Source organism: Drosophila rhopaloa, unplaced genomic scaffold (genome assembly GCF_018152115.1).
Source record: "Drosophila rhopaloa isolate 14029-0021.01 unplaced genomic scaffold, ASM1815211v1 contig_69, whole genome shotgun sequence".
In the NCBI taxonomy this organism is placed as follows: domain Eukaryota; kingdom Metazoa; phylum Arthropoda; class Insecta; order Diptera; family Drosophilidae; genus Drosophila; species Drosophila rhopaloa.
The window spans coordinates 1,295,313-1,321,669 of NW_025335166.1; the positions used below are offsets into that span (position 1 = coordinate 1,295,313).

Consider the following 26,357-nt stretch of genomic DNA (forward strand, 5'->3'; position numbering starts at 1 on the left):
ATGGCGGGGCCAAGATTAGTCTGATTTGAGGTATTGCACAGAGTGGAGTACTCACATTCCACCAACACCGTGATGTTGAGGCTGGCCTTGCCCTGCGAATTGGAGGCGCTGCAGGAGTAGATCCCCGAATCGTCCCTGTGCAGGCGGGTGAAGTTCAGGCTGGCGCCGTCCGCAAAGATGCGGCGCTCGCCGTCCTGCGGAATGGTGACCCCATCCCTGGTCCACTTGTAGGCCACCGGGGTGGGATTGGCGCGAGTTTGGAGCAACAGCTGCATGGATTCGCCCTCCGCGCCCACCTTCGTCGACGAGGGTAGCGCCTCGAACTGGGGTCGATCTGGAGGTGAAAGGTGAGGTTGAAGTATTGATTGCTGTTGCCACGGAAATCCCTTTGGGTCCAACTAATCCAACTATATTAGAATATTTGATGTCCGAGCAAAGGTTCACTCTAAAAGGCTTTGTTAAAATCCTTTATTGAAGCTCGAAATGTTTAATGGAATGTTATTGTAATCAATCCCAGTTTGAATTTAATTTATAAAACAATCTAGTATTTTTATATCGCTCATGGCCTCTCTTTTGAAACTTTAGTGGAAGTATATCGAAATTTAAAAAATGTATCTGGGGGTAAAACTTATTGATTTCAGTTTAATTATAATTTTCTTTTTTTTAATATTTAATTCAATTCTAAAACTCATCTCTTATACGATAATGGCCCTTTCCGGCCATTGCAATGCCAAAGGAATTTCTTTCCGAAGTTCCACCGAAAGAGAAAGGATTGTTGCAACCCAACCACCGGACTTCTGTGACATCACTTATAGATTCGACTGCCGATTGCAGATCCCGACTAATTGAGCAATTAGGGGGGCCGTACTTACACAGGACATCCAGGCTGACCGCTTCGTGGACGCTCCGCTGGAGCGCTTCGTTGGCGCTCTGGCAGGTGTAGACCTGGCCGTTCATTTCCTGTGTGATGTTTACCCTGAACTCCAGCGTGGAGACCGTGCCGCCCCAGAGACCCGGCTTGGACGTGTTATTAATGCCTGTGGGTAGGGTCGGGGAAAGCCAGTGGTTCCGGTGGGCGGACAGGGACACAGGACACAGGACACGGGATGCGGATTGGGCGGAGAATAAGAATGGGAGCGGAGGAGAAATGGGCGTAATTTTAGTGACTGGCAAGGCAAGCGAACCGGATGTTGTCGTGGAAACGCCTCGCACCAACAAAGTGCACTGGCGGCGCCGGCAAGTCCATAGCGAATGGCGAATGGCGAATTGCGATGGGCAACCTTCCAATTGCCAAATCGCTTGGCCAGGCCCAAAGCGCCAGGCAGGCCAAGCCATACGGTACGTACCTTCGATGGGGATGCCGTCCTTCCACCAGGACAGCTTTGCCGGCGGATTGCTGGAGCTGGAGTCGCAGATGATGGCTGCCTCCATGCCAGGTCGCAGTTCTTCCGGTTCAATGCGTATTTTGACCGTCTCCGGGGCAACTGAAAGAGCACACACACCAATGGATAATAAGAAAGGATGCAGGAGCCGGTGAGTCCCCCAGCCGAAGGATTTTAAGCCAAAGTACTACACTCAACGAACAACATTTAAAGCTGAAACTTATTTAAATGCAGTTTTAAGGGCCCTATACTTTGTAAAACAATATACTGTATATATATTTATATTTTTGGTTTTGGTTAGATATATAATGATTTAACTGAATTTAAACCAAATATGAAGTGATGAAGAATTTTATATCATATTTAAATGTTGTGAACTTAGTCTGTAATAGTCGTTGTACAAGTTTTGGTTGTAAATTTTGCCTAACTGTCTTGAAAATGTTTCTTAGGGAGCTGAATAGCGGAAGATGTAACATTACATAATCTTAATCAGACCAATCATAAAAGGTTATAGGAAGTCTATCAGACTAATAAGTTATTTTTATGTTATATTTGTCTATGTTTTTGCTTTAAATGTTATCTAACTATCTTGTGGTAATGCAACTCTTGACTAAAAAGTTACAATTTCTTGAAATATACCATAAAAAAGCTTTGTAAAACTAAATATAATTATCATAATTTGGTTTCTATTGATCTCCATTACTAGGTACATATATTGGGTATACTCACAGTGGACGCTGAGTGTGGTGGACTGGAAGAGCGGGATTTCGGTGGCGCTGTTGGAGGCCTCGCATCGGTACTGGGCCTGGTTGTCGGACACGTTGGCCAGAACAGTGATCTCGGCCGACACCGATTTGTCCGCGGCCCTTATGACCGAGTTTATCTGCAGAGGGAAGGAATACTTATTTTTTTGTTGGCTGGAAAAACATCTCCAAAGAACACAGCTGCCGGATGCATTTTAATTTCGCTGATAAAACGTCGTCTAATCTGAGCGAGTGAGCGAGGCGGCGCGGCAGCGAGCAAACAGGGCACCCAGATGACTCCCCCGTGGGCCAGAGATGAAAACTCTGACACCGCAACAAATGGGAAACGGTAAAACAGGAAGCCGCACCTGAAACTCCTGGTGCACCTGCAACCCAAATCCCACCACCCCCCTCCCGCTCCGCACCATCAACCAGAGATAAGTTTGTGGGCTGATGAGCTGCGGTTGTGGGTGACTTGTTCTTTTTTCCCGCCGTATTTACCACCTTTTGTTCAAAGTTCTAACGATAGTTTTGCACTCGATTATTGGTAGGTGGAAGGTGTGAAAACCGAAATCGTTCTGGCATCAAAAGCGCCCGGCTGCAGTGGCTCATTAGCACTTTAAGCCCATAAAGCGGAAGCGGAAATGGTCAACAAAAGCGCCATTATTGTTTTGCGGATGTTTGCTGCCTGCCGTTGATAGTATGCCCCTCTCGCTCGCTCTTTGTTCAGTATGTGTGTGTGTGTGATTTTTCTGCGGAAAATGCAAACAAAGGGCGGAAAAAAATGGAAATTCTGCACTCACCCTTTTGTCGTTTTTGTACCATGTTAGCGTCGCCAACGGATTGCCGCCTGATGAAACGCAAAGCAGTTTTTGCACCGAGCCAGCTGGGATAATTTGTCCCTCCATATAGCCAGAAATTAATGGCGGCGCGGGCGGATCTGTGGAGGCAGTGGGGGAACAGAGCGCGGGATAAGAAAAACGTTTGGGAAAAGGACAAACAAAAGAGCGCCAAGCACGGGGAAATGGGCCAACGAATTGTGGCACCAAAAACTTAGCCACGAGCCAGCAAATTATGGCCTACAACAATAAGGAAAAGGGGACTCGGGGCCAGTACCAGCCAGGACTTGGACCCACCGCTGCGTCCTGCGAGAGCGCTGCCAAGAGCGGCCGAACAATAAAAATTAAAATTATTTAATTTGCCGCGCATAAAGTAAAAATATCCGCAGGGCGTCCGCATCCTCAAGGCATGACCATGCACACACCATCGCTTCGTCCTTGATTGGTCGCTCGGTGGGTGCTCGGGTGGCTTTGGCTGGCTCATTACCTTGGGGTCTGTTAGTCATTTCCAGTGCTCATGGTATGGGTAATAAATGTAAATCTCCGCCCGCCTCCTCCCGCTGCTTTTCTCTGTGATGTTGGTCAGAAAAATTAATTAGCGCTGCAGGAGAGCGCTCACAAAGGACATCCTCCACAGGGCCGGAGGAGGTGGCAGCGGGGCGTGTCCATGAGTGCCCTGGCTGGATAAACCGAATCTAGAAATCGCCATTATTAATAAGCCCCGACATCGGCTTAGTTGCCACCCCGGTCCAAGCAAACCCACTCAACCTGTTATCGAGTGACTTTGCCTGTCAGTCCTTTCATCTTTCCTGGAATCCTGCGTCCTGCTATACTCATCCCCTATCCCCGTCTATTTTTTCCTGCGTGTTTTTGTCACTGCCTTCGCTTATAATTGAGTCAAATGAAGAGTGACACCGAACATCGGATAATGGAGTTTGAGACACTTGCAGTTGTCGCTTGGCGGAGAAGTGTCACTCTGTGGCGGCTAAAGAGGGTGGTGTCGAGGTCCTGGATGCGTACATCCAGTTGGACCTTTACTGGGCACTAAAAAAGTGCGGGCATGGGAAAGTTGGTGTATAGAACTTTGCCAAGCATGCATAGAAAATCGAATCGTGTTTTATTTGGATTTAACTGAGATTTTGAATTGCTTTATATTCTGCGTTGTTTTTAAATAAACTGATAATTTAAGAGTTATTAAATATCTGAAAATGTCAAAAAATCGGGTACGCAATATAAATCCCCTTAGTTATTTACAAATTATAAGCAATAAATTCGACCACACTAAAATAGTATACATATAAATTAAATTTTAATTGGGTAATTGAAACAAAAAATAATATCTCGATCCGAACCCTTTTAGATAACCTTAATAAGATATATATTTTTCTTAACTTTGATTTGGTCACTCAAAAAGGATTTCTCACACACATTAACAATTTACAGGGACCAACTCCGAACTAAAGTAATCCGCAGCTGGTGAACTGCAGACCCCGGCTGAGCTTTCCGTTCTTGGTGCCGTAGCTCTGGATGCACTCGCAAATCTTGCTGCCCTTCACAATGCGCCCGAATCCCACCCGGGATCCATTGACCACGGTAAGCGGCTTGAACGAGATGGCGAATGACAGGTGGTCGCTGAAGCCTTTGACATAAGCCTTGCTGAAGGATAATACGTAGCTGGAGGCCCCGTGGTCAATCACCTTGGCGTCGTATTCCAGCGGCTGGTGCAGCAGCGACTCCGGCGACAGCAGCAAATCCGTTTCCAGCCAGAGATTTGGGAACAGCCGTTTGACCAGGAACTTGGAGTGCTGGTTGCACATGCAGGACTTGATCAGTTGCAGCACCACCAGCGGGGCTGCCTCCGTGTACAGCTGCACCACAATCCGCCCCAGCGGACGGGCATCCTTCAGATATATCTCAAAGAAAATGCGCGGACGGAAGAGACGCCGCAACTCGGCATCCGACTCGGGGAGCGGGATGCTGAAGGCCTCGTACTTGGCCATCGCCTGGGACGGCAGTTCCAGCGGAGCCGCGGGGGCCGAGCTCCTGCCCACCGGCATCCGCTTGTCCAACAGACCCGAGTCCACCTCGCTTTTCACCTCCATAATGCGCCGCCCGAAATCCCGATTATCCCGCTCCAGCCGCTCCAGGTTGAGCAGGGCATTGGGAATGGTGGAGACCGCGTGCACAACCTCGTAGCGGAAGGGATTGATGGCCCCGTGGGTGCGCATCGTGCGCGAGATCTCCACCAGCAGCTGGATGTTGGCCTTGGTCCGCCTCATGAACACCTGCGCCTCGTCGCGCAGGTTGTTCACCCCGGTGACGCGGGCCGCCTGGAAGTTGGGCGCCTCCGCGTCCACCTTGGTGATCGCCTCCTTGACCCGCTCCCGGTGCTGGCGCCACATCTTCATGTGGTTCACCATCATGGGACCGCCTATGACCTTCTTCGGCTTGACCTTGGCCGCCTTCTTGCGCTCCTTCACCTGCAGCTGGGCCGTCAGGCGCTCCTCCTCCGTGAGACGCGCCAACTCGCAGGCCGACGGGGACACGCAGATCGGAAACTCCGACATGGCTATGGTCGGACAAACTAATATCAAGGGGTAAAACTAACTGCTAAATCGAGAAACTTTCACTGGATGTTACAACCGAAATGTTACGTGGCTAAAACTGAAATGAGAGGCAACGACAGACTGAATTTACGAAAGAGCTCCTCGTTTCCGAAATAGAGAAATCTTTCACTTATTATTATATATACTCTTATTTCACAAGAGTCAGAAATTAATAATAAGAGGACAATACGATGGAAAATAATACTGGGTATACCTATTTCGTACTAATTTCTTGAATACAAAATCCATTTCCCCTGCTTGGCAAATGACTGGCAATGGCATATCCCTATTCGGATGGATATATTAGGTTCACTGGTTTCGGGGTACTTACACAGCACATTGATCGTGTGGGTGGAGACGACGTTCTCGGTCAGCTGCATGTTGAGTCCGTGACAGATGACGACCAGTGAGCGCTTGTTGGGCTCCACGGTGGCGGTGATGTTCGAGGTGGTCGTCCAACCGCCTGCGATGACAGACAGAGATGGAAATGGATTAGGCGGGGGATTATGTCACGCCGGCCGTGGCACTCACCCTCGGGACTGACAATCGTCTTTGAGGTGGCGTTGCGCACCTGTCGCCCGCCCACCATCCATTTGATCTCGGCTGGCGGATTGGATGGCGCGGTGGTGCATGTCAGCGGCACAACATCGCCGACGCGCGCCTCGGTGGGTCCCATCACGGTGACGTGGGTGGGTGCAACTGGGGATGGAGAAGGTTTTCGTTTGGGTGTGGGTTAGGGATTGAGTTGATTCCAGTTACCGGGCTCGCATAATGAAGGAGGCATAAATATGTAATAGGTCTGTGGCGAGCTCACTTGCGGCATGCTCCTGGCAGGCACACACGAGTATCTCCTAGTCTCCGGTTCGAAGCCGAAGTCAAACCCCCTGGCTCCCGTTTTCCTATCTAATAGCCTTGGGGAGGTACGTCGGCTCCTGATGCCGCCTCCATGCAAATGATGACTGAGTGACTGACAGTGCGTCCGTCTGCGGAGCTATTACCTAATGCCATCGAAGCGGAGTAGCAGTAGCAGCTGCAGCTGCCGCTGCCTTGATGGATAAGTGCATACATTACGCATACGCAGCGTTGTCTTGGGCATGGGCATGGGGCGTGGTCGTGGGGAGTGGGTAGGGCGCGCAGGGAATACGAAACTTTCGACTCGATATGTTTCGCATATAAATAAACATTATGAATTCTTAACTTCTCGCATCTTTCGTCGGTCCGTCTCAGCCATACATCTTCATTCCGGGCACACGCCCTGGCACACTCGTGAGGGGTAAAAGAATGCTGATGCTGATGCTGAATGTATTCCTGCTACGTCTTCAGTTTTGTTGTTCCACATTCGTTATACATAAATAATGCGTGTGCTAAGAGCCAGGGCCGCCAGCTGAGGCCACATCTGCTATCTATCTGCTACACAGGACGAAACTATCCACCATAAAGGGAATTAAGTGTGTCCTAATATACCCAAAAGTAAGCATATCCTTGGCAAATCAATATATTACTTCTAAGTAGCCAAATCAGTGGCGGGTCCTCAGGGAGAACACCCCCCAATCGTCGTGCAAAACCATAGGAAATGTTTAAAAACTTACATAGAAAACTTATATAATTACGATAACGTTAAATAGCCTATCAGTAAAATTACTCCCAAACTGAAAGGCAAAATTCGGTAAGCCTATTGCTACTGTTTTTATTTTTTAGGACGACCAAGACTCAGTTAGCGATAGTAATAAGGGAACAATATTTCGTTTCAGTGCAGTGTTAGTGTGCGACTGTTCATGTATTCGCTTGTGCTGGCCACTCAATGTGGCATACTTATTGGGGCAAGATGGGCCGAGTGGGCAGAAGGCCTGACCTGTATGGCACTTTGATTGGTATGCGCATAAACTGGAAGCTGCCAGCTAAACGAGTTTTTGCTTAACTGGGGGCGGGGCAACCCTCCACGCACTTAAAGCCCGCTTCAGGTAAAAGATGCCAATTTCAGCGGACTGCCGAGCACTTGAAATTTAAATATCGCGCATACGCCGCGTTGGGCGGCCGCCTCATCCATTTGCATGTGAGACACATGAGCGTAAGTAGCGGCGGCGGTGGAAGGTTGGGAAGCGGCATGCAAATGTTTGCTGGTCTCCTCCGTCCGTCCGTCCAAGTGTCGCTAACGACTTTGGCACCGCGTCGTTCCGCCCGTCGGCTTTGTGTGCCTGATTGCAATTGTTGTAACTCTAACAAGCTGCAACGTCTGAGCCAAGGGGCTGGGCAGATAGAAGGGGGGACGGGGATCTGCGCTATTTGGCACTTGAAAAGAATTTGCATTGCTTGATTTGACAAAGCCAAGTGGGACGGAGACTGGAGAGGCTTTCAAAGTGCAAACTTAAGCTTAATTGCGAAAGAAAGCAACAGCCAGCCGAGCGAGTTATTTCAGGGGACTCCATCCTCGTGCTTCAATCATCCAGCCCTCCACCATCTGTGTGTGAGTCGCCTGCCAAGTGCTGCTGGCTCTGTGGAATTTGGAAGATGTCGCAGCCAGGCCAGGCTGTTGACACAATCCAGTCCCCACATCGCCGAGTGCTTGTTCCTAACTATCAGATCCCCCTTCCCCGTTTTGCAGCCCGCATCCTGGCCTGTAATCTAGGCACCCATTGAACCTGATACGCTGCTCAGCCCGGCATATATAAATATGAACAACGCACAATTAGGCGGCGCAAATTGGAGGCAGAACCACGATGCCTCCACTGCAACTCGACTTACACAGCACAGCCAGCTCCACTTCCGCCTTCAGAGGATTCTGCGACATCACGTTGCTCGCCTCGCATCGAAATCGCGCCCTGTTGTCGCCTGCCTCGGCGGTGAAGGTATAGATGTTCTCGGATAGTCGGCCAGAGGTCCTGTGAATGCAGCGGAAATACATACCCATAATTAGCCAATAATTTATAAGTCATAACATATGTTTTTAAATCAAAAATGTTCAAATCCATCCATAAAGTGACTATTGTTATATTTCAAGATATACTAAATTATTTCACGGGCATGGATTGAATTTTATTTCAAAAGTTTTTTGCTGAATATAAGTTAAATTATATCACACAGCAGTTAAAGATTGCTGGCCTTTGAAATGCTAAACAAATTAAATATATTTCTAAAATTGATTGAACTGCTAATTGCTCTGAATCAGTGCAGAGAATTAGCCAGTCTTAAAAATCCATTAATAAAGTTACGAGCAGTTGGCAGTGATGAATGATCCCTTCAATATAATCCTGACATGGCTTACCTGTAGGCCATGCGTATCTGGGATCCGTTCTTGTACCAGATGAGCTGGGCAGGCGGATTGCCACCTCGACTCCGGCACATGAGCTCCACGGTCTGGCCACGTCGCAGAGTTTCTCCCGGAGAGTAGCCCTCGATGTATGGCGGTCCCGGCGGATCTGTGGGATTAGAACAGAGTGCGGGAATGCCGCGATTTGAAAAAAATACTCCAATGAATGCCGGCAGTCTGCTGTGTTTACAATTCGCATATTTAATTGCAACTGCTGTCCGCAAATAAATTCAATTTACACTAAAGTAGGGTGCGGGGAACGCACATGTGTGCATATGCAGCTGAAATTCGTACAGTTTTTAATTGAAGTGTTTGCATGCAAATCGTTTATGCGGTCATATGCATTATTTTCCGAATCCGCCTTTTTTTGTCCCCCGATTCGGGGTGTCGGTAATTTCACTTGTTGTGGGCGTCGCACTGGGCGATTAATAATAGTGTAAACCGCCGCAAGGCAGTATAGCGTGTTAAATACATTTGAAACTTATCAGCGGATGGAATATAATTGGTTTTAACTAGAAAAGAGCAAAAGCAATCGGCTATCGATATTCCGCGGGGGAAACTTGGTCAACACATTTACTCCTGCCGGCAGCCATGTGCCCGTAATATATTTCCTTTATCACAGTTTGACAAGCGGTCTACCGGATTGAATCAACAGCAGCAATCAGGTGAGGCATGAAAGCTGCCAAGCACACACACACTTTTTATGCACACACACGTGACGCACTCGCACTTTCCCCGCAGGCATGCAGCGAAAATTAAATTAAAATCACTTGAAATATTGTACGACCAGGTCCGAGATGAGGCAGTGAGGATGCAATAATAGCGCCATAATTAAGCCCCCTCCGGAAGGGAAAATGAGAGGGGATGTGTTCCGTTCTCTCACCCTTTTCCCCGGCCGAACTCCCGGATAGCGCAACTCGATTTTTGCCCAATTTTTTTTGCCAATTACATCGCGTCGGGCACTGGAAATGGCCAACGAACTGTGGCAGTCGGGCCACCATTTTGCCAGCTGCCTATGCATAAATAACAAACATAATTAATTTGAATGTGCGTGCAGGTGGAGCAGTCGCCATCGCCATCGCCATCGCCATAGCTACCGGCTACTGCAGGTGCCCGGAGGCAACCACCGGCACCACTGGCACCATCGGCATCGCTGGGGCCACCACTGCCGACGGCAACAATCAATAAGAGGACTTTTAGCATTCGTAATGGCTCCCGCTTCCGTGGAGCATCGTAATTCGCATTCGCATTCGCAATTCGCATCCACATCGGCAGTGGCAGCTGCGCGGCACATTAGAATTTAAAAACTAATTAATACGCGCCCGAATCGCGCAATTAGCGGCCGTGATGGCAAATGGCATCCGCATCGGGCATCCACAACGATGGAGTCTGCACAAAAAATTCATTGCCTGCACTGGGAAAAAAACTCCAGGTCAATTTTATTTATGTTTTGCTTAGGAAATTTCACAAAAAGTTTGACAATTTTGAAGGCAGTTTATCCAAAGCTGAATGTTGTTATCTTAAAATGTGAAATATAAAAGAGAAATAAGCTGCACTTTCTGATTTATTGGGCTGGAAAAATCACACAGAAACTTTATCCCTCTTAGAATATATTTAAAAAATATTGCAGCTATTATCGACTCAATAAAAATGTACATTGCAGTATGAAAATAATGTTTTGAAAAGGACGAATACTGACTTTCAAATACGATTGTTTTCAGTGAATCCTGTAGCAGCCTGTCCCTCTTGGGGGACTCCCCCACATACACACTCACTCACACCCCTGCACGCACGTTCAATTGTATCGCAAATTGAGCCGGCTAATGAGGTCACCCACAAGAACCCCGAATCTCGGGGTCTTTTCCGGACCACCCAGCAGATGGCGACTGGAAGGGCTGAGAAGCTACTCACACAACACGGACAGTTGAACCGTGGCCCGCATGGGCATGTCCGGGGACAGGGCCTTGTGCTTCGCCTGGCACGTGTACTCCGTGTAGTCGTCGTCGGGTCCCGGCTTCAGTTTTAGGCTCGAGGTGGTCGTGTACCGCTTGGCCGTCGACTCCTCCACGGTATCCTCGCTTTTTTCTGAAAGAAAACCAAGCATATCCGTTGATTGACAGGTGTTTGCATTAACTTTAATATAAATATGACCAATGATTTTATTTCTATGTACTGAGTTTTATTTTAGGAAGATTTTGGAATTGTTTTATCAGTTAGGATATAAGCAGTGTTGATTTTGTTAAATTTAGAGGAAGAAAACTTCGGCGAGATGATGTTTTTATAATTTTGCAGGTAATATTAATTTTTGTATATATCTTATAATACAACTATATTTCGATTTGAATGCATACATGTTTAAAAATGATTAAATATGATTTTCTTAAATCAGTTTCCATCCTTAACTTAAAACCTTAATTCTGAAATTATTACTATATCTTGGATAATATCTGTGGTATTAAAAAAATAAACTATAGTTTTTTCGTTCATTTATTTTCCCGATTGTTCCAAAAAGAGTTATAGGATAATATCGATGAATTATAAAGTTGATTTCTTGAGAGTTTAGTTTAAGATCACGGCTAGATTGATTCACCTGGTGAAGAAGAATACCCGAATTGATGTCTTCTTCACTTCGTGGCAAACTTTTGACTGAAATTGAAATACACTCTTCATTGGTAAAAAAAATGTAATTCATTTTGAAATTTTAAATATTATCATTCCCCATTTTTTATAAAAACAAAATGCACAATTTGGCTGTATTGGCAAATAATAATAACACGGCAGTGTTAAATTTTTATGTCCTGAGACACGAGTATTTCTCAACGCTCATCAATCCCACACCAGCCAGAGCACATTGTGACATCATTCTCAGTTATAAATTTTGAACGAGCCTCATCTGCGCCGAAAAGTGTGGCCTAAAAAATGTGCCCCAGCCACCCAACTATCGTGGTGGATCACCACCACCCCCACCACCGTTCCGCCCGGGGGTAATCACCAAGATGGCCGTCTGCCCACATTAACCGCCATTTACGCGTCCCCACCACACACGTCCCCTCGCCCCGACAGCTTGCAAATGATACAAGCCCCGGACCGAAACTGGCCATTCTCGCAAACCCCGGACCGAGGGATCTATGGGATGGGGTCCGGCGAGGTCCCTGCCGCAACATATTGCGTCATAAACATAATTCATCATGCAGCTTCCTTCCGCTGTCCACATTTCCTTGCGGATTTTCCTACATTTTAACGCCGCTTTGCGTATTTTCTTCTCTCTTCCTGGCCTGTGTTGTTTTCCTTTTTTCTTTTTTGTTTTTTATATGTTTACCCGAAAAATTTCCATCATCATCGTCGCTGTCGCCGTGCGTTTCACATTTTAAGCATTTTTAACGCGCCAGTTGTGCTAAAATGATTTCGTTACTGGCCAAATGGCAGGAAAGGAGCGGAAAATCCGCCACCCGAAAGGGGCAACCGCCGAACACCCTTGTCCACCCACATGTTCGGTTGTAGGGGCCATAATCATTATGAAAATTAAAAGTCGAGAAGGCGGTTAAGCGCCGTGTGATGGGTTCGCCGCCCGGCTCGCGTCCCCATCCCCATCCCCATAGCCCATTTCCCCATTGACATTTGCATTTTCCATATTTTCCAGCAGCTCTGTTTTCCAATTTGCTGACTGCCCAGCAGCGGCTAAATGACAAGGCACAAACACAGGATCCAGGACTCTGGACAGGACAGGACAGCGAACCACACAGCAGATAAGGGCTGAACATCGACAGTCGGCGCTTTGTTGGAGTATAAAATTATTATTTAAGCACCGTCATCAGGCCGAAAGTCGACGTCCATTTCCCCATCACATGTGCGATGGCCAAACGGTTGACAGGCGTCACTTTGCCCATCTCCATCTACACTGCCATCGTCCGTCCGCTTCGTTCTCCACCTTCACGGGCCCGGCTCATCCCCATCCGCATCCTGATCCGCATCCCCATCCTCATCCTCATCCGCACTTATCCCGGCTAAAAAGGGCCTGGCCAAAACCCATTTACACTTTTTGTATTCTGCATAATGCCTTCTAAGAGAAAATGTATATTGTTATGTTCGTATAACCTATGTTGTTTTAGGCAGTTTAATATGGCTTGGATATCTCTTCTAACTTGGAATATGAAAAAGGCTGGGTTATAAAATATTATTATTATTTTTTATTACTTTTACTAAGCATTGTCCGTTCCTTTTGTTTCTCTTTGGCTTACACTTTGTATATTTTAATAATTAATTATTTTAAGATCCGTTTAATTTTAGCTAAGCAAATCTGTTCAATAGTAGTTGTTAATCTTGATAACTTTGATAACGAAAAATTAAATAATATTATTTTGTATATTTTAATTCAAATGACATACATTTATTCGTATTATTGAGGGGTTACAAGGAATTCTCTGGCGATTTTATATAGATCCAAAAATTAGATTTAATTTCATTATTTAATGTCAATCTTGCTGTGTGATTACTAAAAATATATTTCCTAGCAGTGTTTTTTTCTTCCTGTTTACTCTGAGCTTTTGGTTATCTTTCTCTTAAATGAGTAGAGTTTCGCCTGAGTGACAGGTGCGTGATAAAAGCCATCTTGGCCGCGGTTGATGGTGCATGGATGAACGTTAAAAGTAATGACATAGTTGGTGGCATTAACATCGACTGGTACTAACCTGGTTTGTATTCCACATTGCCGCGATACCAGACGATTTGAGCCGCCGGCTTAGCATTGGCCACGATGCACTTGAGTTGCAGGTCCTGGTTCTCGCGCACCTCCACCTTGGAATTGTGGCTGTAACCTTTGATCTCGATCGAGGCTGGCGGAGCTGGAAGAGAAGAGGTGGCAACGATTAGGGGCTGGGCCACAAAGGAAGTTCGCGGGTGGTGTTTTGTGGGTGGTGGCGAAGGCCGAAACAAAAGCTAATGGCTGCCTGGGAAGCTTTGCTCATTATGGGCCACAATGGCATTACAGGACGTTTTGTGGGCGTCGTGGGCGTGGCACTGCCTAATGCATTGTGTGTATGCGACGACAGACGACATTGTTGTTGAAGGCCCAGGTTGAATGGCCGCCGATGCAGAAACAGAAACAGCAGTCGGAATTGGGAAGGGGCAGAGGGAGGCTGGGCAAGAATGCACCAAGAACGCAGCATTCCGTCCTTGTTAACCACCCACTTCAACGGCCCCATCTGCTGATGCACTCAAAAAAATATAGTCAATCTCACTATTCAGTTTAAGGTATTTTCCAAATAATTAACTGGTTTTCTAAATACTTACAATTGACATTCGTTTTTTCGACATTTTTAAGTGTTCAAATTTTTTTTGCTTTTTAAAATGATTTATTCAACATATATCTTATATTTAATTTGTAGAGTTATGGGTCGGTATTCCAATCTTATATCCAGGTTCTAGATTTCAATGTCAGAGAAAGTTAACACAAAGTCTAATTATTCGGGAGTTCAATTTGATTTATCAATTTTAAGTTAACTGATCGACCGAGAAATCCTTAAAGGATCTGTTGTTACAGAAATCAATAAGAAATTCGGACTGCCAAACCTGAAAATGAAAAGTAGGCGAACTTTTTGATTGTGTTTATATTGCCTCTAGTCAAATGTTTTTAGCTTAACCAGTTTTAACCTTGACTAATTTTAGTACAAACTAGGTTGTTATTCTTTAGCGTATAATAAAGATGTATATTTTTTCAAACTAAAAAAATGATTCGTAAACATTAAAAGCAAAAATGTATCAGTTAAGTAGGGTCTGAATATTAAACTTTAATAGCTCTGATTGTTTGTCTCCGTGTAGGCAGTTCCCTCGTTAATGTGCTCAAATATGAGTTTCAATATTTGCGCTCGAGAGGACATATATGTGGGAGGGGAAGGGGGAGCAGGGTCTGGGCGGGCATGTGGAGCATGCCTGAGCCGGCATGCCTTGGCAAACTGTTGAAATATACACGAGCCACCGGCGAAACAATGGCTGAGTGACGCCGGGCGGTGCCGAGTGGGTGGAAGTGGGTGGTGCGCGGTGGGTGGTGCATGAATGCAGCAGATGCAGAAACAAGCAAACGAACCAACGAAAGTACGAGCGTGCAACGAAACAAACAACGAGAAACGTGGATAAAGTTAAGTGCACGTGTGCATTATTTTAATGCCACCTGAAGGAGTTTGGCTGCCATTGCCATTGCGGCAAAAGGAGTAGGAGTTGGGGGAGGAGCAGGCTCCACTCCCGACCCACTTCCAACCGCGCGAGGGAGTTGGCTTAGGGAGTCCTGAGTCCTGCATTTGACATGCAACATATGTTGCCGTCTGCTCGCGAACTGCTCCAGAAGTTGTTGCATGCAAAATGAATGCTTAATGTCGCACAAGGAGTCCCTTGGTTCCGATGGGGAGGGGGGCTTGGGTGGGTGGTTCGCAGGAGGTGCCGTATCTGAGACATCGTTCTTCGTAGAGGTAATTGCTTTTGTTGCGACACAAATGAAATCAACACCGCAAGGGCGATGCCCCTCTCCCTTTGATTAAGTTTAGTTTGGCATCGCCGCCAGCTGCGCAAATTATTATGAATCAAATCAAATACATGAATGTAATTTCCAAATCAGGAATTCCGATATTAGTCTTCTTCACAATGGCATTGTGACGTAAAAGGTGAGGATTTTCCGGTTTATTAACAAACGTACCCAGAGGTAAAATGACTTTAATAATAATTCTTCGTGTAAACGAATACCATGTACGAAATATATGGAGTTTATTTTAAAACACTTTTTGATAATCTCTTGAGGATTTTGCTATTGGTCTTGCTTAAAATCTGGAACACACCTGAACGCCGATTTCCCGGCTTTCTCTAAAAACAATCACATAGGCAAAATTCCCACTGGAACTATTTTATATTTTAAATTCTTAAAACCCTTTAATAAATCTTTTATTTCAGTTCTTCTTTAATTAACTTGCCATCTATTGGCTGTGAAAAAAATACCCCAAAGAACATATAGATTTTGACAATTTTTGGATTTATTTTGTTCAAGGCTGCAGATGCGTCGCTTGTTATGCCGGGCGAGGCCCATCTGCCTGAGGAAATGCCAATGGCAGCCCCAGATCATCCTGCATCCTGCATCCAGCATCCAGCATCAGCCTTGACTAAAGGCTTTGTGTGCCGGAATTGGTGTCGCCGTGGCTCCGCAGGCTATACAGATGGTCCGTGGACTTTCGGGGGTGTTACGTGCAGTGGAAATTCATAATATTTGGCACACCGTGGCAGGGCTTTTGAGGGGGCGCCGGGCAGGGAGTTGGAACTGCGCGTGCTGCATAGTTAAAATCCGAAATATATTCACATTTTATGATTTTTCTTGCGCCAAGTACTGGCAAATGCAGCTCGATTTATGCCAAAGCGTGGCTGTCATTCTGGACCGACATATCTATATCTACATGGATGGAGGTACATATGTATGTGCGTGTGGACTGGAACGCGGGGTATGTGCATTGTTGATTGGTATGCATATTGTATTTGATTATTGACAATCGAGCAGGTGGAACTATTTCAAGGGGAACAACAAGAGGGCTCAGTGGTCTAGAAAAGCTGCTAGGCAACAAAAATGTCGGTGTAAATGGAGCTGTGAGACTAGTTTGAAAAGAATATTAATCAATCACATTAAATATATACTTGCTCGCGATAGCACTTGACAGAAAAGAAAACATTTGGTACAGTTATTTCTAAAACAACTGCATAGAAAAAGAAGAAAAAAAAAGTAATCTGCAGTTAATAAGTGTCAACAATGTAATACGAGCAAATTTAAGTGCTATTAATAAGTTTTTTCAAATAAATTAATCATAAATACTTGTCAAGGTAAAAGTGAGTATTTTGTCTTCGGCAGAATACTAAATAATGAAAAAGGAGATAGTAATCTGTAGTTAAAAAGTGGAATATAAGTTGGCCAGTCCTGGCTTAGTTTCAAGGTAAAAATTCGGCCGAAAGTGCTGGCTTGGTTAGGGTTAAATGCTGATTAAATTTTATGCATAGGCAGCGCCCCACGTGACAGAGGTGGGAGTGGGTGGATCTGAGTTGGGGGAGGTGGTGCAGCGCGCTTTTTTGAGTGCACCGCTGACTGGCATCAAATAATTTATGCAACAATGGCTGCAATAACGGCGCTGGCAGCGGCGGAGCTTGTGCTCCAACCAGCTCCAGTTGCCGGATTCCTGGCGAGCGAGAACACAAAGTGCAATTTGCCATGAACACTGGACCGACAACCTCCTCCCCTGCAGTCGCCCCTCGGGCAACGACACCCGGCTAACCCACTAATAGTACGCCTCATAAAAGTTTTATGCGCCGGAATACTTTCCCAGCCCCCTCACCCCGCCCACCCAGCCAGCCGCCCACTGCAGCCCAATCCCAATCCAAGGCGAAGGCAAGAATTGGCCATTTTTCCGTTTCGGGCCAAGGGAGCGGGCTGGCTGCCTGGCTGGCTGTGATGTAAGTTGAGCCATCAGGCCCAGTCGCTCCCGGAGTGCGACCCAAGGCGCTCGGGGCTGACTTTAAGGTCAGCCCCACATAACTAATGTGGGGCGATATTTCTGGGGAATGCCGGCAGATGAAAACTTTCCTCATTTGCACTTCAATTACAACTGGGGTGGGTGTGTTTTTGAAAAATGTGCGGACATTTGAAAATCAATGAAGTGCGTCTATTGGCCGGGAAGGAAATCCCACTTAAATTCGGGCTGCATTGTAGTCAAAAATTTATAAACGCTCGAAGGTGGCTGCTGCAAGTGCCTCCATTCTCCGGCCATTCCATTTGCCGGTTGCCATTGTCCGCCGCCCGGCAAAAAGTTTTGGCTCTTGGATTCGGACCCCGACATGGACTGGACCTTGCAGTTGCCTTGCGGCATATGTGTTTTTGGCTCCTTTGTTTTTTTGTTCTATTTTTTTTGTTGTATTCCAAATTAATGGCATGCGAAAATTTTCTGGGAATTTCCATAAATTTGCACGTGGACTTTTGTGTGCAAAAGTTCTTTGCTTTGCCAAACTTATAATCTAATTGCGCCCTCACGTTTATTTTTCCCCATATACGTATGTACTATATTTGAAAATGTATGTATGCGAATATGTTGGTGGGAGTGCGGAATAATTTTTGGAACTTTAACATAAGCACGGCAGTGTTACACCCAAATTGCTGCAGAAACTTTGCAAAGGAGCCTGAAAATTTAATTTGAGCAGGACAAAAGGTGAGTGCTATTAATATTTAATAGACTATCTGCAGAAAGTTTTAATTAAATCATATCTTCCAAGTGGAGATTACATTGAGAGAAAGTCTGGGTATCGGGGAGACAGGAATAATAGTTTGTCTCGATGCATAAGTTTAAAGAATATTTGTTTTACACTTTATTAATTATTGCTGTTTCCCAAGATATTTATTTCTATAGTTCTTTGCAAGCACATATAAATATTAGTTTGCATACACTTATTAAGATTTGGCCCAAGGAGACATCAGTGCGTGTTTTCAAGGCTTTTATAATAATTTTGTTTAAACTATTTCACTGGCAATTATTTTGTATAAACTTTATTTGCTATGCAAATATCCCTTTATTAATACTCTTATATAACGTGAATGCGCACGGGAGATAAATATCGGAAAGTCCCCGTTCAGAATAAATCAAATACATGTAATTCGAACTTAATTGAATTATTAGGCATTTGTCCACATTTCCTTTGGCTAATTGCAGCAATAATGTCGCACGTGCCTCCCACCCACACACCTCCGCCTGGCATGCCCAAATGCCGAAATACCTTGGACTGGGGCACAGACACATGTCATGCTATGAAAGCCGAGACGAAGATTCCATTACAGAACAATGGTGGCTGGGTGGAGCGGGGGGTTGGCCTGCTGTGGGGAGCACACTCACACAAGCATCCACAATTATGACAAACATGCCATGTGACGACCGACCTTTCGCCGCTCCAACAACAACTCGCAGGCACTAACAAGCTCGGTCGAGAATCCAACTCCTCCCGCAGCATCCCCAGCTTGGTTTTTCTTGGTTTTTTCCCTATTTTATTTTATTTATTTTTTACACGGTATTCGGAGAGATCTAGGGTATATTAGAGCTCTAAAGATTATAAATTTTAATCGAAGTATTATAAATTAAACCTTGATTTCGGCTTGCAGAAGTTTGCTTCCGTTATGTCTTTCATCATTTTAGAAATTTTGTAATTGTTTACTCTATTCATAGTTTTATAGTAAACAAAATTGATAAAGTAAAACAAAATGACTTTCTCCGTTTTGTGTTCAAGTTAAGTTAACTTTATAAGTTGGCAAAATTTTAGGTCATAATAAAACCAACTTTTTGGCATGCCTCCTAAAATTAATCGAAATTCTGTAGCATCCGTAGTTTTTAGAATATCAACCTTATAGTACTATGTTTGCTTATGTGCCCATGTTGTATTTATGATTCCTTAAGATGTGCACTTTCTGGGTATCGCTCAGTCCTAACGCCCCCTCTCTGTTTTTTTATTGCCCCGCCCAAGGCCTCGAACACACACATCGCCATTGTCACAGCTCATGGCGCGTAATTAACTAAACAAACGTCATTAGGCGTTTGCGCGTGTGTGCGAGTGTGCGAGTGTTCGAGTGCGTGGGCCTTGGGCCCCGGAATGTATGCTATACATATAGGCAGTGGTAGCCATGGAGTCTCTTGATGTCTCTGAAAAATTCCTTGGAAGGACCAGGCGAAGCGGGCCAAATGAATTTGGCTGTCATCAAATGTAGCGCAATTCCTTGAGTGATTACAATTACAGCAAAAGCAGCAGCAGCACATTCAAAGTGATTGCTAGACGACAATGCAGCAGCCGAAAACGAGGCAAAGCGAGAGGCTAAAACAAAAAGGAATTCATTTCGCATCGCTCTAGCCTGCAGTGTAGATACACCCCACTATCCACCCCATCCCCCTGCTCTTCCGCCCGCTTTGGCTCCTTGGAGCAATAAACTGCGCTAAATTCAGCTCAGCTCGGTGGAGCTGTAGCTCCTGTTGGCGATGCTGTTGCTGCTGTTGTTTTGCAAATTGCTGACAATAAATGTTGGCAGCGACAGAGACGATGGTGGGGGGAGATGGGGTCCCGCATTTAAATTTCACTAGTAGAATTCCATAGGTGCAATGAGCAGGAAACAGCAGGAATGTGTGCCACCGTACGTGTGTGGGGCGCCCCTGGTGACAAATTCATTTGTATTTATTACTTAAATTAATTGCAGCCCCCAGAAAAAGGCGAACCTGACAAAAGGGGTAAATTCAATTGAGTGGGTGGCCTAAAGCTACGGCATATACGTAGGTTTCGAACGGGTTTCCGTTAGGAGTACTCCTTGTACTGGTGAGCTCGTGGGATTCTGCCAAGAGGAACAGTCGTATATTGTTCACAAACTAAATTGTTAAAAAATTCAAAGGTTTCAAATTTCTTAGAAGCTCAATGGGAAGCTTGCTTAGGTATTAAGTTTTTAGGAAAATGGTTGCCATTTTAATTTTAATAATAATACAAATCCGTGATACAAATTAAAACAAATTCTATCACTTTTGTAAATAAATTTTAAAGTCGTTATAAGTTGTAGTGATTGTAAGTAAATGTTTTATATATTGAAAACTTGAGCATAATCAAACTAGTTTAATCTTCTATGTAATGTTATTATAATTTCAATTGAACAAAGTAAAAAATGGTTATTATGTTGAAGGTGTGACATTCTTATCTTGTTACGCCCATTAATTTCTCAATGATTTAAAATGTCTGTTTGTGAAAAATTTCTTAATATACTGTTATAGCTTATATTAATTAAAAATTTGATCAAGAGGAAATGTTGTAGTTAAAATTAGTCGGTCGGCAAAAAGAAAGTAACGAAAAACGTTAGCCTACTTCTCTATTTCAGGGTTGAATTTACGGATTTTCTAACGTTTTATGAATTTGAATTCATGTTAACTTTCTCTGACAGCAACATACGAACGACATAAGGTAATCAAAAGAAGAAGATTCAGGAAACCCATTTTCCAAATCTGCACATATCTTTTTTACAATAGTAAAAGAGGAACATAGTACTCACATACTTATGACATGACATTTTACTAATCCGAAAGCCCTAGCAGCTGTGCCTAACACTTTTCCTGTGTCTTAGTTTTGTACTCAAAGCGTAGAAATAATTAAATAAATAAATACTCACATATGACGGTCAGCTTGGCATTGGCTCGGATCGCGCTGTTGAGCCGGGCAGGTCCCACCTGGCACTGGTAGTCGGCGTCGTCGTTGATCGAGGCGTTCGAGATGCGCAGGTTGTAGGTGCCCTGCTTCCGGTCGCCCAGAACGGAGTAGCGCGGGAAGCCGGGGATCACCGCCGAGAAGCCCAGTGCGAAGCCGTCCTTGGTCCACTGGACCGCCCCGGCCACGTTGGCCACCTCGCAGCGCATCATGGCCTCGGCTCCTTCCAGGACCTGCAGGTCGTGCGGCGTGGTGCGGAACTTCTGCTGCTGGGCGTGGCTGGGGGCGGGGGCGCTGGCCAGGACGATGACAGCTGAAAGGGAGAGAGAAAGAGAGAGAGGGAGAATGATTCATTAGCGATGCACTTAATTAATTGTCCTCGCGGCCATTTGTTGTCTCTGGTCTGTGCGTCCGCTGGGTCCTCTATTAAAAACGTGACTTTCTATCGCAGCGCCGTATGATGAATTATGAAATATGTGTTTACTCAAAGTCCGCGATCCCAGTGCCCAGTGCTGAGTGCCCAGTGCTGCCCATGGCCTGGGGCCCAGTCAAAGCGAATCCCGACCGCAATAAAACAGGACATTCCGCAGAGCTCTTTCCGCCCGAGCCCCGGGCTCCGCGGACGAACTTTGACCGTTTCCAGCTGCCTTCAAAAAGAACTGGGCACAAAAACTTGGCCAGAAACGCTCGTTCCGTTCTTTTTTAATGAAAAACAAACACATTTCCCGGACCCAAAACGAAAAAGCGCGTTTGCCGTGCCACAAAAGCCAATTGTGGGTGTGGTCCGTATCCGTGTCCGCTGTCCGCTGTCTGCTGTCCGTTGTCCGTTGTCCGTGGTCCTCTGTCCGTGTCTGTTTGCCAAGACACATTGCAGACTGCTGCAGTTGTGGAGTTCATTTCTTGCCGCCGAAACTATTAAATTGTGCGAGTTTGTGGGTGGTGGTGGCTTTCCCCGCGGCAGTCGCGCATCTAAAATCAACAAAAGCATTTAACGCGACGGTCGTCAGCCGAGGCAGCTGCACTTGTTTTTAGTGTCCTAAAACCCCCCAAAATGCCATTTTCCACTCGCCGCCCACTGCCGCCCCCCGTGAAACGAGCATTTTATTCGCGCTTTCATAAATTTTCCAGCAGAGACTATTTCTTGCGCCCGGGCGGGGTCTGTTTATTTATAAGCAACGAAATGCAGTTTTAAATCTGTGCAGTCCACTCCCCTGCTTTCCCCTCCGGCACTTTCTCGTTGTGAAAAAAGGGAAATAAAACAAAACTTAGCTCTGGCGCTACCAACTGGCAATGATTAATATGGCCAGCAATTTGCATACGCATCATGTCTGTGAGGGCATGGGGATGGGAATGGGGATGGGAATGGTTAGGACGGGACAGGATGGGGTGGCAAAGTGATGGGTTCGAGTGGGTGGTGGGAAAGAAATGAATTTTAAATAAGAAAAATATCACAGAGCAGCCGGGTTAGGAACTCATTCGATGCCAAACTCTTTACGATTTCATTATTTTGCCTTTTTCGTACATAATTTGTTTGGCAAAAGAATGTGAAGGGAACAAGCTGGGAATCAACAACAATTTACCCGTCCCTCCGCCCTCTGGATTGATGTTCTTGTTGTTTTTGTTGTTGTTGTTGTTGTTGTCGAACAGCCAGCAGCATTACGGGCAATTTATATAAATTTCGTTGTTACACGAGGGAGCGGGCTGTAGGGGTTGGCATCTGTCAGGCCCAGACGAAAGCTAGCGCCGAAAACCAGAACCAGAACCAGAACCCTTGCCAGGATGCCAGTGTGCCAGGAACAGCCCCAACAGACAAGGATCAACATAACCTTCGGCCTGTCGCAAATTTTTGCCTATTTCCCCGCACGCACACACACACATACACACACACACACATGTTGGCTTGGGGAGTTCATAGTTGAGTAAATTTTTACCTCGTTCCGGGGGCGAAGGAACCCCTACCGAAGTCCTTGGCGCCCTCGGCTGCCTATGTACGAATTCTCGCTGTTTTCATCGCTCTGCTCTGTCTCATATTTTTGAAGCGAAAAATTTTAATAAAGCAAATTCCTATTTTACGGCCGTATGCCCCACTAAAAACGACGAGGCCAAAAATTAAGCGTGAGGCCCCACCTCCAGTGGCATTTCCACGCAAATCCTCTTCATTCCATACGTCATACGCAGTGTGGTCCCCGGAAATAGTCGAAATGGAAATTCACACGCAACAAGCTGGCGGAGCAAGGGGACGAGCAGCGACTGACAGCCGAAAGTGCGAAAAGGATTTAAATGCTTTAGGCGTCGCCCTTTGACCTGCCGCCCTCCGTCGCCCCCTTTGTCTGAACATGACCCCTCCTCGCAGCGCCTGGAACGTCAAGTGCCATTGTCGAATTTCTGTGTCTACGCTCGAGGATGAGGGCCAAAACGTGCGTGGTTTTTAGTGTCGCGTTCTCTTGATTGTTTTCCAAGCCGGGGCTGAAACAACAACCCATCCCGGCCAGCAAGACACATGAGGACAGCAACAAATCCCGGCCAGCTTGCCGAAAAAGGGTTGGCCGGGTCTTATTTTACGAGCGGGGACTATCAGTGTTATTGTTATGACTGAAATTTGATGGCCCCGACCGCTCTTCTGGCCAAGTGATGTATGTGCGTCCCGGCCCCGTTGCCCCCGATTTCAAGATTCGTTTCGCCCGGCTATCTTTGGCAAGCAGCCGGAGCTGATTAAGCAGCCGGGGATCGGATTAACTAGGGGCAGGGGCTGGGACCAGGGACACCTGAGTGGGCCGGATCCGATTGCCAGAACGCCCGACATTTTCACACATGCAGCACTTAAGTTTTATTTGTTTTTGCTTTAAATGCTCGCACGTATTCGGGATTTGGCGGGTCAGACAAGGCCTCCAGGGTTGCCAAGCAGCGTTTTGGAGCCTTGCGAAATTCCCGACGCGTATTAATTTGACGATTATTATTTCCGCTCACACACACGCAGCTTTAACTTTGCTTTATGGTTATCGTGCACCGAGGAAAATCTAGAAACCAAGTTAGTGCCTGAATTTTATTCGCAACTGTATGGACTAACAAATTGTTTGGAAGAGATTTATGAAACATCCCGTTATAGTTTGTTGGTATTGACACAGAAGATGAAAGTAAGAGTTAGATTTAGTAACAGCATGTGCAATAAAAATATCTATTTGTACCATTCTTTGATTTGAATATTTTTCTCAAGACTATAAATGTCAGTAGCAGATTAAGCTTAAATTTCTCAAGTTGGTAAAGTTTATTGTTCCCAAAAATAAAAGTTATATGACTCAAAAGCCACAATAAAAAAACGGAACGTTTTTTTTTGAATTTCTTTTCTCTGGGTGTACTGCTTATGGTGCCTCCTACTTTTTCGGTGGGCGTGGCTGGCACGTAAGCTGCCAGAAAAATAAGAAAAAATTAGCGCTGCTTCAGCATATTGTCGCAGCGCATCCGCTCCAGCGACTCCATCTCGCATCTGGGAGCTGAAAACTGGAAGCTGCCACCATCAATCGAACATCCGTGGCACCTTTCGCCGGCACATCCTTTTTGGCTTCGGGCCTGGCCTGCTGCCACGCCCCCCTGTCGGCAACGTGCCTGGCATTTGCATGGCGAGGAGTACGAGCTGTCAAAGTCGACGGCGAATGTTTTATAACGATTTTCGGGGAGCTGCAGTTGGCAGCGTTTGTTCAAATACGAAATAACAATAGTCGGAGCGACGCTGCCGTTCTAATGGTGCATGGTGTATGGTGCATGACGCATGATGCATGCCACATGCCAAGTTATCCTGCAGTGGCTACGTGCTCCTCCTTATCGGCGCATCTCCCCGTTCGGGGATTAATTAATTGAATTTGCGAGTCGCAATCGCTTCGCTTTATTGCGGTTTTGAGTGGTCCTGTCTCCGATTGACAGGACTTCGATTAAGGACTTGCTGAAAGTCTGAGCTGACAGTTTGGGCAACACGACGCGGATTTCGCCCTGGCTTTGGAGTCCCTAATGAGAATCCAACTTAGATTGCTGCAGCAGGGCAACAAATTGCAATTACTGGCAACACTCTGCGGCACCGCGGGCAGTAGCTCCCGCCCTTCTCCATTCTTCTCCAACGATGCGGCAGGTCCTGGAGGTGCAGCCTTGGCAACAGTGGCAGGTCCACAGCCAGAACAACAAGCGCCGTAAATGGTAATCGCCCAGCAACATTATTAACATCATCAAGGCGAGCGTTATTAAAACCGAGTAAAAGTCCCTGCGCCACCTGCTGGCCGGCGTGGCAACTCGACTCGCGCCACCTGCCGACCCAAGGACACCCAGCCTGCCGCAGGACCAAGTTCCAGGAAAAAAGAAGAAGAAAGAGCAAGCACTAGATAATTTGCAGCTTGCGTAGTGAGTAAATTCTCGTTAATAGTGCAACAAATTCGCATTTATGAATGCGCTGCAGTTTGAGAGGCCGCGGTGCGTGTAAAACTGTAATTAAGTCGCAAATTTATTCAACCGTCTTTTGCGGGCAAGATTAAATTGGTTAAGCTCAGCAAATTTAGGTGATAGTGGTTTGACATTGTAGAACAGCAATGGCCAGCTTGCAATTAATCGAAATAAATAAATAAATAAATAATCGGTATCCAGCAAAGGTTATAAATCTTAATTTTATTTCGAGTAGAGTAATGTAAGTAAGGGAATTTAATAAGCCACACATATTACAACTGGGGAATCAATCTCCTTTTGTGAGATTTATAGTAATATTTACAGAGAGATACAAATCGAAACTAAAGGATTAGTGCTATTGATTTTGATCGTATTCCTAAAATGTAGCTCATAAAATACAAACGAAAATTATTGACACAAATAATACAATTGTTCAGCTCCGTGGTTTTATATTAGAAAATAACAGCATTTGCATGTACATAATTGTCAACATGAATTAAATACTTTTTTAGGGCAAATAAAAAATATGTTTTTAACTGAAAATGGTTTTTAATAGGTAATTTATATATTTAAGACTTGTTTAAAGTTTCATATATCAAATTAAGGACTTACTTTGAACTAAATTTACAAACTCCAACGTAATGTTTTGTGTGCATATTAAACTCTAGCAATGAAAATATTTCTCCAAACTATAAAACCAACAGAGTCAAAAGCGAAAAAACACTGCGAATAGTAAACTCAAACAGGAAAATGATTAAATGTACTGCAACTAACCCATATTTGTAACCCATTCATTCTATTTCGCTGTCATTCCTGACATTCGACCG

At 45.5% G+C, this 26,357-nt stretch overlaps 2 protein-coding genes across 4 annotated transcripts in view; both read right to left on the reverse strand.

Annotated features, from left to right (window-relative positions):
- The window catches only part of LOC108049614 (nephrin), a 64,424-nt gene that overhangs the window by 29,051 nt on the left and 9,016 nt on the right, over positions 1 to 26,357 (reverse strand). For all 3 annotated transcript variants that reach the window (XM_044461784.1, XM_017130854.2, XM_044461785.1), the window contains exons 2-13: positions 21,071 to 21,418; positions 13,566 to 13,718; positions 10,789 to 10,962; positions 8,833 to 8,986; positions 8,313 to 8,449; positions 6,102 to 6,269; positions 5,902 to 6,033; positions 2,929 to 3,065; positions 2,112 to 2,265; positions 1,347 to 1,484; positions 873 to 1,037; positions 56 to 334 (exon numbers count right to left, since the gene is read on the reverse strand). In XM_044461784.1, the coding sequence (XP_044317719.1) occupies positions 56 to 334; positions 873 to 1,037; positions 1,347 to 1,484; positions 2,112 to 2,265; positions 2,929 to 3,065; positions 5,902 to 6,033; positions 6,102 to 6,269; positions 8,313 to 8,449; positions 8,833 to 8,986; positions 10,789 to 10,962; positions 13,566 to 13,718; positions 21,071 to 21,418 (2,139 nt within the window). The remainder of the gene's footprint in view (positions 1 to 55; positions 335 to 872; positions 1,038 to 1,346; positions 1,485 to 2,111; positions 2,266 to 2,928; positions 3,066 to 5,901; positions 6,034 to 6,101; positions 6,270 to 8,312; positions 8,450 to 8,832; positions 8,987 to 10,788; positions 10,963 to 13,565; positions 13,719 to 21,070; positions 21,419 to 26,357) is intronic.
- LOC108049615 lies at positions 4,252 to 5,623 on the reverse strand. Its single transcript, XM_017130855.2, has one exon. It carries the CDS (start codon positions 5,529 to 5,531, stop codon positions 4,422 to 4,424), a length of 1,110 nt encoding a protein of 369 aa, XP_016986344.2. The 5' UTR covers positions 5,532 to 5,623; the 3' UTR covers positions 4,252 to 4,421.

Coding starts and splice junctions, on each gene's coding strand:
- LOC108049615 (XM_017130855.2), bottom strand. CDS start 5,531: ATGTCGGAGTTTCCGATCTGCGTGTCCCCGTCGGCCTGCGAGTTGGCG.